Source organism: Sesamum indicum, linkage group LG3 (genome assembly GCF_026168435.1).
Source record: "Sesamum indicum cultivar Baizhima isolate 11 linkage group LG3, ASM2616843v1, whole genome shotgun sequence".
NCBI lineage: Eukaryota > Viridiplantae > Streptophyta > Magnoliopsida > Lamiales > Pedaliaceae > Sesamum > Sesamum indicum.
This window is the reverse complement of record NC_142659.1, coordinates 19,397,378-19,411,276: the sequence shown is the minus strand read 5'-3', so window position 1 is coordinate 19,411,276 and position 13,899 is coordinate 19,397,378. Positions and strand designations below refer to the sequence as shown.

The 13,899-nt window shown below is 35.3% G+C and overlaps 1 protein-coding gene and 1 non-coding gene across 4 annotated transcripts; both read right to left on the bottom strand.

The window, feature by feature from the left end:
* Nucleotides 1–282: 282 nt before the first annotated feature.
* LOC105158083 (transcription factor GTE10) lies at nt 283–8,325 on the bottom strand. Of its 3 annotated transcripts, none has more exons than XM_011074711.3 (10): nt 7,825–8,325; nt 6,398–7,753; nt 6,243–6,291; nt 5,966–6,124; nt 1,841–1,899; nt 1,609–1,669; nt 1,347–1,462; nt 1,188–1,254; nt 940–1,070; nt 283–860 (listed from the first exon to the last, which is right to left on the bottom strand). In XM_011074711.3, exons 2-10 carry the CDS (start codon nt 7,733–7,735, stop codon nt 591–593), a joined length of 2,250 nt encoding a protein of 749 aa, XP_011073013.1. In that variant the 5' UTR covers nt 7,736–7,753; nt 7,825–8,325; the 3' UTR covers nt 283–590. The 3 variants fall into 3 exon arrangements, with proteins under 3 accessions (XP_011073013.1, XP_088734923.1, XP_011073012.1); XM_088878797.1 differs by having other exon boundaries at nt 6,398–7,713; XM_011074710.3 differs by having other exon boundaries at nt 6,398–8,325.
* A 5,490-nt stretch (nt 8,326–13,815) lies between these two features.
* TRNAL-CAA (transfer RNA leucine (anticodon CAA)) lies at nt 13,816–13,899 on the bottom strand. The gene has a single exon. It is a non-coding gene; the product is annotated as a tRNA-Leu (tRNA).

Genomic DNA, 13,899 nt, shown 5'->3' with positions numbered 1-13,899 from the left:
AAATTTAACCATATAATGCTATAAGTTGTTACAAAATATTATCACCTTATTATTATCTAAAATTTTGAATTTTTTAAATATTAAATATAGGATATGGTTACAATTGACCCAACCTGTTCACAACACAATTCATTTTCAACTCATTAATTCATTCAAACCTATTTAAACCTAATCTATTTTGGACCCCACCTACCAAACATCACAGAAAGCAGGCGTACAGGCATCAATCTTTGTGTTGGCTCCAAAATCCTCATACACAGAACGCTAGAGAAAACACATACATCACAGAAATGGAATTTCCATATAAACTGCATGTACCTTTGCTCACAAATGACATGCACCAAAAAAACTGCTGCCCCTAATCAACAGCAAACTCCGAATTCATCTACAAAGATACAGGAAAAGTCGGTTTCGATCGGCATTACAAACTGGCAGGACTTAATTCCCCTGCAGGGGCCTAATCAGCTGAACGTATGGATCTATTCAGAGAGCCAAGGAAAAATTGGCGATGGTTTTCTAAATTGACAGGAACATTTTCAGGACTAGTTTTCAGTATACTTCGCACCCTCCTGAAAATTGGAAAGGATTAATCAATCACTGTCTCCTTCTAGATCATTTGATGCATCTGGAACGCTTTGAGGTTCAACTTCTTCCTCCTCTTCCTCCTCTTCGTTCTTCATGTATAATCCAAGTTGCTCCAATGGATTACTACTTGCCGGAAATTTGAAACTACCAAGACCGTTTGGAGAATTTTCAGGGCTTCCCTCTTCTATGAATATATGCTCATCTGGAGCACCCCTAAACATTTCTAGATCTTCCATAAACTGGTTATTCTCATTGATCTCAACAGTCTTCTCCATCTGTTGGGAACATCGTAATGCTTAAGCAACGAGCAGGGATAACATAACTTCAGTTTATTTAAACCAATTCCAAGTTTACCTTCTGCAGAGCCTGACGTGCCGCTTCCCTTTCAAGTTCTCTTTTCCTCTTGGCTTCTGCTGCAGCTTCTTCTTCAGCTTTTCTTCTAGATTCTTCTGCAGCTCGAGCCTCTGCTTGCAAGCGAGCTTTCTCTGGTACACAAAGCGCACACCATCATTTCATGTGGAAGTTAAAAAGTAACATGCATTCCATGCACCGATCAAGTAAACTAAATTAGTATAATATGAATAATTACAGTAAACACAAACCTTCTCTTCTTCGCCTTTCGAGCTCCTCTTTCTCAAGCTTTAGTTTCTCAAAATCTGGGCTTTCTCCCTGAAAGTTTTCATTTATCACAACACTCGACCATTGCCGGGGACGATTGCAATTAAGTTTCTGTAATTTCACAAGAAAAGAAAGTTGCATACTTTTCCAATGGTATTCTCTTGGGCTTTGATAATTATGTCAGCAAACCGGCCTCTCAATAAAGCTGCACGGTAAAGCTTTTCGGGGGAGACTTCCCTGTCTGGTAGACCACTCTCCCCTAAAAATATTACAGCAAGTTGGTGAAATGATGTTGCACAGTTAATAGCACACATTTTCTTTGATGGTTTACCCAAATATTTATTCTAAGTTGAATTTAAACGGGCACCATTTATATAATTTATGTCAAACCCACAAGCATCTAACCTCCACTGTTTCGATCGCCTCCATCTCTTGCCTTCTGCTCTATTCTAGGAGTTTTGGTTTCCTGGATTCATGCAGTCCGAGCACAAAATTTCAAGATTCATATACGTAGAAAAAATTCAAAAGGGATTTCCATTGCAGATACAGAACAGTGAACCAGCAGGGGGGGGGGGGGAGAAAAAAGGTAGGGGAAGAGGATAGATAAAGAAAAGAACCAACACAAAATTTTCCATACATTTACAGTATTTACAGGAACTGAATTCTTGCCGACATCAGAACCTCTTGAATCTGAATCTGTGTAAACAGAAAGCAAAAATAATTAGACAGCATCACTACAGAGTTTCAAATGGTCCTTTTTCTTAGAATGCATAAATCTTTGTAAATGATAAGAATTAAAGCACTCTAGTTCTCAACTAGATAGAATAGATGAGCATGAATCATCAATCATGAGCTTAACATACAACACCGTGGCAGCTTAACTCTCACCTCACAGGAACCAAAAGTTTTAATTACATCAACCTACACTAGAAACCAAGTTGTAGTAGCTAAGTATACCCTTCCCTCCTTTAAATTTACCAAAACCCTAATGCCAAATCCATGTTGTTTATCCATCTCCCAGTTTGGCAGTTCCATCAGGATGTGGACAGAAAATGCTATCCTTTTAACTTCCTCTTACTCTTTTAGGGGCAAGGATATCCTTGGTAATACATAAAACTTAAGGACTAATGTTATAGTGAATCAGTGATTAGTGAACCTAAATCTTTACGGAATGTTATCTTTATTTTCTTCCGAGATTATCTAATTAAGGATTTTCCCTTTTCAATAAAATTTCTTTGTTTTGGTAATAATTGAAGATTTTCTTTCTTCAAGTTTCTTCACAATTCCCCTATGTAGTATTTCCTATTTATGTTTGTTCCAACATAAAACTAATAATACTTATTTAGGATTAGGAATACAATATATTACTAAATCTATATTATGAGAAAAAAGATATATAAATATGATTATATGACTAATTTAAATATACAGCTATCACTTTTTTGTTAAATCTACAACATACGATTAAAAGGAATAAAATATAAGATTATCCAATCTACCAATGATATATGAAAGTTAAGTATTTTAATCCAGCTTACTGCAGCTCTTTTTTCTTATCCCCCTTCCTCTAATTCTTTTCCTTGTTTATTAACTTCATCTTCAAGGGCACGGGCATCCCTTCCTTCACCGCGTTCCATCCTCTTCTTTTGTCATTCTCTTTTCCTTCTTTCTCTGACATTATTTTGTTTTCTTTCTTGCTTCCCCAATTTCTTCCTTCTCTTCTTCTCTCGCTCTTTTTTGTTTTCTTTTTTAAATTTTCTATATCTCCTAATTTCTCTCTTCAACAATTTCTTTCTTCTTGAGTGCCAGCAATAGGGCTTCCTTTGCACCACCTCCTGTTTCTTGTTTTTTTTTTTCTTTTCTTTTTCTTTTTTATTTCGTTTTCCATCCACTTTCATTACTTCACCTGCAACCTCCATGTTGAGGCTTGCCAGCTGCATAGTACGCAGCATCAACAGCTGTAATATCAGATATAGGTTTCCATATGGATACTGACTACTACATTGAATCATAGTTCTGCAGGATAATTTGACGTTCAAGCAATTGCGATGGGGATCTAAAGTTCTAGTTCCATGACCCAAGTCCAAAGATCCACACTGACGTATCGATAAGTGCCCAAAAGTGCCATCTCCATATAGAGGGAGTGAAAAGTGGGGCAGAGACAAGCCATGGAGGTTAGTAACAGAACATGAAAAGTCTCTCCAGCCAACATCATGTCAAGCATACAATCTAGCTAGACGCACACGGACATGCCACAAGAACCTTATACTCCATTGACCCTAAAAGAATTCCGTATCCCAATTCTTAAATGTAATTATGACAGCCAAGACAAAGTCTTGAACTATAATACCAATCCCTTACTCTCTTTTCCTCTCTTATTGAGTAAGATGAGGAAAAATGAATCCAAAGGAAAACCTGAAAATCATAAGACCCCTATGTCTTGCTTAAATTCAAAAGGTACTACTAAATTGTAGTTTCCTTACATTCGATAATATTATTGGGACTAGAAATCTTAGGATTGTTATATAATATTGTTCAATTATAAATGTTAGGAGCCTTTTTCCTTCATGGAAATATGGGAGAAAATCTATGCAATTTACTCCAATATTTCCAATTCCTTTAGGGGGTAGCCTAGGATGCCAGCACATAATTACTGCATGCGCAACATGCATTGAGGTCAAATGCTCGAACATAATACGGTAACTTAGGATGCAACATGTGACATCAACAATTACTAGTTCCTATGATACGGAGACACATTTTTCTCAAGAACGTTGAGTGTAATCAATCTGTTAATGATCTATTTTATGATATGAATCTTTTTTCCTTCATGAAAATAAAGGACATAATATGAAGATAGCATTCCAATATTTCCAATTCCTTTACATGTGGGGTGAAAGAAACTTGACAAGAATAGGTGACGAGGCCATAATTAATGCATCAGTAACACTCACAAAACTTGCTAAATCGTTGATCTTAATATTTCTAACTTCTAGTACAATATGGGCACATCCACAATTACTAGCCCCTGTGATTCGAGTAACATTAATTCTCAAGAATTTCCAGCATAATTCATCAGTTAATGATTTGATAAGTCAACTATTGCATGTTTCATTTATTTAAATATTGAATTAGAAATAAATATTGTGTGGAATATGATAGGCATATGATAGTACAAATCTGACATTAAATAAGCTGCAAAATTTACTACTACATTTTCTCCACATTCTAAACTGATATGCCCTTTACATATCTGAAAAGTACCAATCTGTCAAACATGGTATGGACATAAACTGATATCAACATTGGCATCTATTAATTGTAACTTTAAACACTCTATTCTCTCTGTATCCATAACAGATACACCTTTATACTTTTTACAGTTTCAGATCCCTCAAAATTGTTCAAATTCTCCCGTTAGAGCTCAACGGAAAATGAAGCATGAGATACCCAGATGCCAAAATATACAGATTAAATGAAAGGAAAAAAGTTCAATCCCTGATACCTAATATTTCCTTTACCCTTAAGCTTTAGCTTTATGTTAAAGGATAGATGAAGCATGAAATTCCAAGATGAGATTGTATACAGAAAAAGGAATACACACATACACATACCATATGTTTACAGATTATTTTCAGGAGTTGGCATGTGAAATGGTGATCTCAAAGTACAACAGGCAATCAAGTAGTCTGACATGTTAAGACCAGAGAGATATCCGAAAGGATTGATGGGAAACATTGCTGAGACATGAAGGTAAAGGATTTGACTACATTTAAAGCTAAAGACATAAAGCTATTTCATAAGACACTAAGAATAATTCCCCGCCTTATGATGAGCATGACACTGTTTCCGGCTTAATATCAAGTAATACATTACAGAATTAAATAGAAGTACTTTACCAAGAGGGGTGAAAAACATAGACAGGATATCTGATATCTTCTAGCGAAAAAGTTCAAAGGAGTTCCTAACCACAGGAGTGTGCAATGCTTTGATTACATTAAACTAGTTTGTCTCCATATATTTAGAGAATAATCATTTTCAGAAAACAACCAAACCATTTCCTATATTGGAACAAGAAAATAAAAACTCTCAGGACCACGTGCTATAGCTCATTGTGCATAATAGAGAATCTCTCACAAGATTCGTAGTTTATTCAAATTTTATTTTAATATCTAATAAGCTCCAAAAGATACTGTTAACCCATATTGAGAAATTCATGGTAAGTAAGACCACAATTGTGATCATAAAAATTTACTTATTCTATGTGAATAACCATTTCTTATTGTGGATGCTAACACAAATTAGTGATTGAGCAATAAATTCCCAACTCGTCTGTCCAAGAAAATTTTATAGCATGATTCTCTCAATATCTCAGAGAGTTTTCATGTGAAATTAAGTCTTCAAACTATTTCTCTATGCCTACACCTAGACAACTGCATGAAGCAGAGATGAAGCTGAAACCCCTTAATATCGTTTTGGGATGTTTGGCATTACCGTACTGACATAAGAAGCTGACCATTTCAGGTCCAAGGAATGATAGACGAGACAAACATAACAAGAAAGTGGATTAATCAAGTTTTATAATGATTTTTTGCATGAACACACAAGAACATGATCTAGATCTCAATCCCAATCACATGGAACCTTAGCATCCAAAGAAATTTACGTAAATAATGTTCCCATGACATCATAAAGAGCTCCGTGTATTGAAACAAAAATAGTGTGAGAAAAGTTTGCATCAAAAAATCATAATAGCACGAACCGCTGGAAGAGGAGCCTGACTCACTGCTGGAGCTACTCGAACTGCTGCAACTACTGTTCCTCTGGGTAGCATCTTTGTCAACTTTCACTGGTATAGAACTGGAGATAGGTGGTGGATCATCTCCACCAATATCCACATCCTCATCAACTGGCTCATGATCTGATTAGTTTTTCGAGAAAGTGAAGGAAAAGAAACTAATCAGATGCCAAACTGAGGAATAATGAAAACTGAGTCCACCTTCAATGCAACTTTATTTGCAGGAAGTGAAGTATATTACCTCTGCAATTCAGTGCCGATAAATTGCTAAACCCTGACTTATCATGTACCTGCAAGAAAACCAGTATTCACATTCATATATAACAATATGTATCACATAAAGAGATGGTTAATAGATATATAAACTTGTTCATACATTAAATTGTACAGATGTACCTCAATTTCAGAAGGCTTCTGTTTTGCTTGACTTTTTTCCTTCTTCAGTAGATAATCATCAAGAAGTTTTCGTAATGTAAATAGGGTATCATCATTAAGAGTGTCAATGTCAATTTCAATCTCATCCTCACTTACTTGACTACTGCCATTCAAAGTACTCTGTTTAAGAAAATCTATTATACTGTCGGGCAGTTCCGCCAATGAGGCCTCCAACTCTGCACTCAGTTTTTGCTTCTCAAAATCATTCATTCCTCGTTTACCACATTCTTGGTTGACCTTGTTTTCTATAGAAGCAGTTTTCTGCTTCTTAGTGGGAGGTACATAAGCGCTTTCAGGTTCTACAATGACACTAGACTTTGAGGCTGTAGGTTCATCTGCAGTGATTGGAATTTTCTTTTCAATAGGTTTCCATCTTGTTTCAAAAAATTTACTCATAACCTCAGCCATGACATGGACATCATGTCCAGCTGGGTTGTAAGTCAATGCATTTTTGAAGGTGAGCCTCACATCTGCAGCAAACCCCATTGGACTCGAATACTGACCTGAAAATAACTTTTTTTTTACTGTACCCAAATCCATAGGATGCTTAATAACATTAAAGTAGTCAGGTATTTTATGCTTTACGATATCAACTGGCTCACTGAAGATCCAAGCATGCTGATGGGTCATCAATCGAGTTAACAGAGCCTCACACTGTTTCATTAACATCACAAAATTGTTACTCTGCGGCAGACCCTGTTTTAATGACTCGGTCCTCCTACCTGCCACAGCCCCACCTTTAGTACGGGGCCCATTTCTTCCAGGAGGGCACTTTTTCCTTCCCGGCACCATAGCAACATCATTCATGGACACTGGAAAACTTTCCGCCATAGCATGTCTGTTCGAGCCATTATCGTAACTAGAAGTCTGATTAGTGGGTGGAAGTGTCAGGGCATCCAGAGAAGCTATCTTCCTCTGAAACATCCTAACTTGTTCAAGCTCACTTTTCAACCGCATTTCCAAATCCCTCCTATCCGATTGTGACATCTTAGACAAGGAGAAGGTACGCATTGGCACATATATATCGTAACCACCCACATTCAGGTTAATGCATTTCCTTTTAAGAGCAGAAGATTCGTCGGACGCTGTCAATTCTATACCAAGACGACCTGAGCTCCCAAAACCTTCTGATTCAGCCACTGACTCCACGGCATGACGATAATCCGGCACGAAACCAGTGGAATACCCCTTTGAAACTTTTCTTGTTTTCCCCATCACATTGCCCAACCGCGTCTTCGAGATCGAGAAGTTCTTAGATTCCCTCTGTCCTGTGAAATCTATTGGAATGGTTGGTGCCATAAATTCAAACCCCAAATTCTGCACATATCAAAACCTTCTCCAGTGATCATAAAAGAAATCAACTTTTAGAAGAATTTCAAGACCATTACCTCGTTAAGCGCCCGATCAGAAAATGCGAATCATCCCCACACACCTCAATTCCACCACACCAAAGAAACATAACATACATCTTCGCAAAAGCCTTTTGCCGTCGGCATAAATAGATAATTCTACCATTTTCCCCTCCAAATTACTTACAATTCAAGCCAACAAATTAAAGACCAAACCAAAACTCAATCCAGTAAAACCTCAAAACTCCAGCAATACTCCAACCCCAGACCTTAAATCCAACTCAAAATTACTTAAGCTTTTTTGTCTGATTCGCGAAAATGACAGCAGAACCCAACCCCACAGCCGAAATATCGTGAAAGCAACCCCCAATCAGGAAAGCTTAGATCTCGAAAGCAGAAAGAGAGCAACGCTGTAAGAGGTGGAATCGTGTGCTTGCGTCCAGTGTGGGTCCGACCCGTTTCAAATGAAACCCTAGGGTTGGAAAAAATCGCAAGAAAAAGCGAAAACCTTAGATAGACAAGTAATGAAATCAAAAACTAGAAAAATTGGATATATATTTTTAAAAAAAAAGATAACACTTTTGAGAGAGAGAGAGAGAGGGGACGTTAGAGTTGGAATTTACACTTGTACTATTTTTTAATAGATATTTCTTTATATTTTTCATGCATCTTGTTTTCTCTCTATTACTATATTATTATATTATTATTTTTTTTGAATAAATTGCATAACATTCCTCTTTGTTTTGGTAAAACGACGCAAAATCTTTCTGTGTTATGTTTATACGTAAAAAGCTTCTCTGTATTATTTAAAATATAGTAAAAAGAATTCATCTTTTTTAGAAATAGATGGGGAGTATTTGGCATATTCCTCCTGTGTGAAAGCTTCGTTTGGGTCATTTTTTTGGTTAATTTTAAGTATATAAATGATCGATTTGTCCTCTTTTTTTATATTTATATATATTTTAATAAATTATATATTATTGATTAAATTTAAATATTATTTAGTTTACTACTTTAAGCATCAGAGTGCTTAGTCTATTTTGTAAGTTAGTTCTCCTTTAATTTTAAAATTTCACTGGGGATCCTTTGATCCTTGTAGTACTACTGGGCTCTAATACGCATCATTGGCGCTGTTCATGGGAAACTTGAGCTAAAAGTGTGAGAAATTACCAACTATGACAATGGATGTGATAATGGCTCCTTTAAAGGAAAGACTTCCCTCCCTGTGGCAACTGGATCCAAGCACCACCTCAGGATCAGACCTTGGTAGTTCCCAATATTCCTATTCCCACTACCGATTAATCAGTCTTACTAGGGGTGCTCACAGTGTGTTTTGATTTTTCGGACAAAATGCATAAAACCCTCATGTATTTTAAAAAGTATGCAAAAAAATATCCTTCTATTAAGAGAATAGGGTAAAAGGTCCTATGTGTTTTGTAAAACTTAGCTCAATTGCCCCATCTCCGTTAAATCCAACCAACAGTGTTAATTTTTAGAAAATAACCGTTATACCATTACTTAATATATATTATTTTTTATTTTAATGATCATTGGATCTTTTTGATCTAATATTGATCGTTAGATCTAATCAATTAATCTCAACCATTAGATTTTTAAAAAAAATAATAGGTCTAAATTCAACAAAGTATGTAACTTATATTATATATAAATAATATAAAATTTTAAAAATATATTATTATTATGTATAAAAAAAAACTAACTACCCGAACCCACCCCTTTGCCCCTCGCTGCCCCCCTATCTCATCGTGACAGCGCAGTTTATTAAAATCTTTGTATCTCCATAATTTTTTTTATCAAATTGAGTAAAGCTGAAATTTTCTTGAAGAAACGAGTCTGATGGTGGTTGTCTGAGATAGAGAATGGACCTGATGGAGACGAATCGACGGCAAACATGTTCGGCGGTCGTGGCTTGAACCCAGTCTCTCTGATTGACGAAAACTCAAATTGAAGATATGAAAATGTTCATCTTGAAGAGATGATTCGAATGGTACCATTGGCGTCAAAAACTCGTCCGAACGGCGCCGGAAACTTATTTCTGAGTTTCCGGCAAAAAAGAAACGAAATTGTTCAGTTTTATTTTTTTTTAATTTTTAATTAATTTTAATTATATTAATTAAAATATGTTTTAGTTAATTAAAAATATTTTAAATAATTATAATATTTAAATTTTTTAGCTCATTAAGAATAATTATAATAATAATTATTGTAATTAAATATATATTTTAATTAATTAAAAATAATTTTAAATTTAACAATTAACAATTATAAAATTATTTGAATTTAAATATTATTTAATTTAATATTTAGTATTGAATAAATTAAATATAATTTAACATTTCAACTTAAATTATAAAAAAAAAATACAAAAAAAAACAAAAATAAAGAAAGAGCATTTTAGTAAAAAAAAAAGGTAAAAAATAGTTAAAAAAATACCCTCACATGCACAAAGAGCGCGTGTAATGCACCTTTCGTTAATTACTAATGGAAGGGGTGTTTGTTGCTGAGTTTTATAAAACACAAGGGGGGCTTTTAGCCTATTCTCATAACATGAGATTTTTTTTTGCAGACTTTTTAAAACACAAGGGGGTTTTATGCATTTTGTCCTTGATTTTCCTAAAGCTATTTTAAAATTGAATTGTCATCAGCGGTTTCATAAAGCTATTGGTTTGGTTTCATGAAATTCTTTTAAATAACTATTTATTTTATCAAATTATTATATATATGTTTAAAAAATTAATTATATATTTAGCAGTTTAGTTCAAATTTTGGCAGTTTATTTAAGTTCTAATATAAAACCAAACCAATAGTGCGCTGTAGTTTTACTCTTTAGAATTGCAGTTTGAAAGATAAATTATAAAAAATAGTTTGATTTGGGCAATATTAATTTTTTTTATCACCCTTAGGTTTTACCTACTATCGTTGCTCTGCTCTTCTATGAACAACTCAATAGGTTCATTGATATTGATGTTAGCACAATCCTCCGAAATCTTCCTACTCCTATTACAAGCCCGAGAGCAGGTCAAATGCCTTTACTTATTGTTGTCAATTCCCTCTCCTGTTAGCAACTCAGTAGGCCCATTGGTACTGCAATTAGCTCAGCGTTTCGAGGATATCCTTCTTCTACGAGTTACAACGGGGCAGGGGCAAACACCACATATGATATATTTGACAAACAAGGAGGACTAGGACAGATGCCACACCTGGAGACACTCGATGCCCAAGGATGACATAACGGACCAGCTTCTGTTGTGCTCTAGCACGATGGACTTCACTCTGCTGATCCCACTAGTAAAGGAGGGACCAACAAGGTATCCCTCGAGGGTTGACCCTTATACAAGAGATATTGTATCTTCGTCAGTAGGTAAAGTGGAAGACTCCTCACTTGAAGCAAGGAATTCCCTTCAGCAAAAAGGTGATGGTTGAAGAACTCCTTGCTTATTTCAGAGCACCAACAGGTTTACCATTTTATAATGGTACAATCGATCCTACTAAACACATCCTTAAGTTTGAAAATGTTCCGCTACTATACAGGTATTTTGATGGTATAAAATGTCAAGTTTTTCTTACTACACTAATTGAATCTACCCTAGTAGTGGTTCGACTAGCTACCTCACCTCATTCAATACACTCCTATGCAGAATTTACTTCACTCTTTGTGCATCAGTTTGTGAGCAATAAAAAATACCAAAAAACGGCTATAAACCTCTTTGGAATAAAACAGAAGGAAAAGAAACCCTAAGGATATATATACAACGTTTCAATAAGATCGTCCTTGAGGTCCTAATTGCCCACCAGGAGGTACTAATTAGCGTTTTCACACAAGGACTAAGAGTCATAGCCTTTTTCGAGTCATTGGATAAAAAACCAGCGACTAGCTTTGATAACTTGTTGGCCTGAGCTGAAAAGTATGTGAATTTGGAGAAAACTCAATAAATGAAACAATAATGGAGTATGAACAAAAAAAGACATAAGACATGATGTTAGTATGCTTAAGAGACCCAGATCCAAGTCGAATGAGGGGGTCACACCATTTTTTTCCCAATCAAGGGCACTACACCTCCTTAAATGCAAGCCCCACGAAGGTGTTCAAGACCATTGAGGAAAAAGATTTGCTGAGATCGCCTAAGAAGGCCCGCGATGGACCTACCAAGCCTATGTCTAACTAGTTATGTCAATTCCATAATGAGTATGGTCATGATATCAATGATTGTTTCAAGTTGTTTAATGAAATAAAAAGATTAATTTGAGCAGGGCATTTGAAAGAATTTTATTCCTTGATCAGGAAAACTAGAAATTCTATGCTATGGTAGCACGGTTACCCTATGTTTTTATAACTATGTTTATGGTGGATGTATCCATATTTCTTTTATGATGGACTTCATTGTTATGTTATCCAAAAAATTCTATTTACTTACTATTATGATGACCTGAATATAAATTGCTTAGCTACTAATAGCTTACCACCTATGAACTTGCTCCTCATTGACGAATTTCGGCCTATGTCCTCACTTGTGGGCTCCAACCTATGTCCTTGCGGACGGGTTCCAGGCTATGCTCTGATTGATGGGCTCCAACATGTGCTTGTGCTAATGGGCTTCGGCCTATGGAGTTGCTAGCAAACTCCAACCTTCCCTATGGAATAATTGACCCACAACAGGTTTGGCCTTGCATTACTCCATAAGCAAGTCGTACACTGCACCGCTGAACAAACCAACTCATAAAAGCTCATGCAACATATCCCATCAAATCCACAAGCACAGAAAAAACAATTACTCCTAGCACAACTGGGTACATCAATGCAACACAACATGAATTTCTCGCAACAACACAACAAGATATACCTAGACAGCTCAAAATGATCTTCCCTATTGAATCAACAAGGGCAGAATATTCTCTTCTACTCCAGCAAGGTGACTAAATGGACAACAATGATTTTATATCACAAGCATTCCTAACATCTAAAAGAATCTTTAACAAATTTCACCTAACTCTATTGAAGTCAACTTGCCGAGTAGTAGGTAAACGGATTCCCAAATTCTCAGGTTGGCTAGGCAAGGCTCGTTCAGAAGATTATATCTTCCCCTAGATAAGTCCAAATCTCAATATGATTCTTTTGTTCGTAAGCTTACATATGCAATTTTCCGTGGTATACGATTTGCCCTAACGATTTCCCAAATCCTGCTCCGCAACTGCCTATAAATAAAAGCCATTTGTGTAGTCATTTAAGGAGCAAATATCACTCACTCTTACGAACTCTTTTTTCTCTCAATTTAAGCGAATTCTTGGCACCATTTTGGCACTCCACACTATCATTATCAGTTCATCTCAATATCTTATCATTCCACCTTCATTATTATGCCATTTTTCTTATATTTTTTCAAATTTTCATATTGTTTGTTCAGTAATTTCAATACTGATTTAAGCATTAAACTACTGACTTCTATTTTGTAGATTTGTCCTCCTTTAATCCTAGGATTTCATTGAAAATCCTTCAACATTTATGGTGCTATTGGACTCTGGTACACATCAATTATACTATATGTGGGTAGTGTATAAAATATGTATGATGTGTATATGTATAAATGAAAATATATTTTAAATTACTTGAGATTTGGACCCTTTTTTAACTATTGAAAATCAATTGCTATTATAAGAAGGGTATAACGGGCAACTCAGTAAAATTTTAACATTATTAATTATTTGGGAAAAATTTTCTTTTATACTTTGACTTGAGATTTCTTTTATTGTTTGTTGTGGATTTGCAATACTTTTTATTCTTTAAAAAGAGATAAATACAAATTAAATAAATTCAAAAAAATATTATAGTTAACACATAAATTATATGTTCCATAAACAAATAAAAAAAAATGGTATTGAATGAACAAAATGGGAGCAAAATGAGCGATTGCAAAACAAATTAAGTATACTATAAAAATATAATTTTTTTTAATCAAATTGTTGCATCTCATAAAAGTGAATTTGGAGTGAAGAAAGAAAAAAAGTGTCCACTGTCAGAAGTGGGATTTGAACCCACGCCCTCTTACGAAGACCAGAACTTGAGTCTGGCGCCTTAGACCACTCGGCCATCCTGAC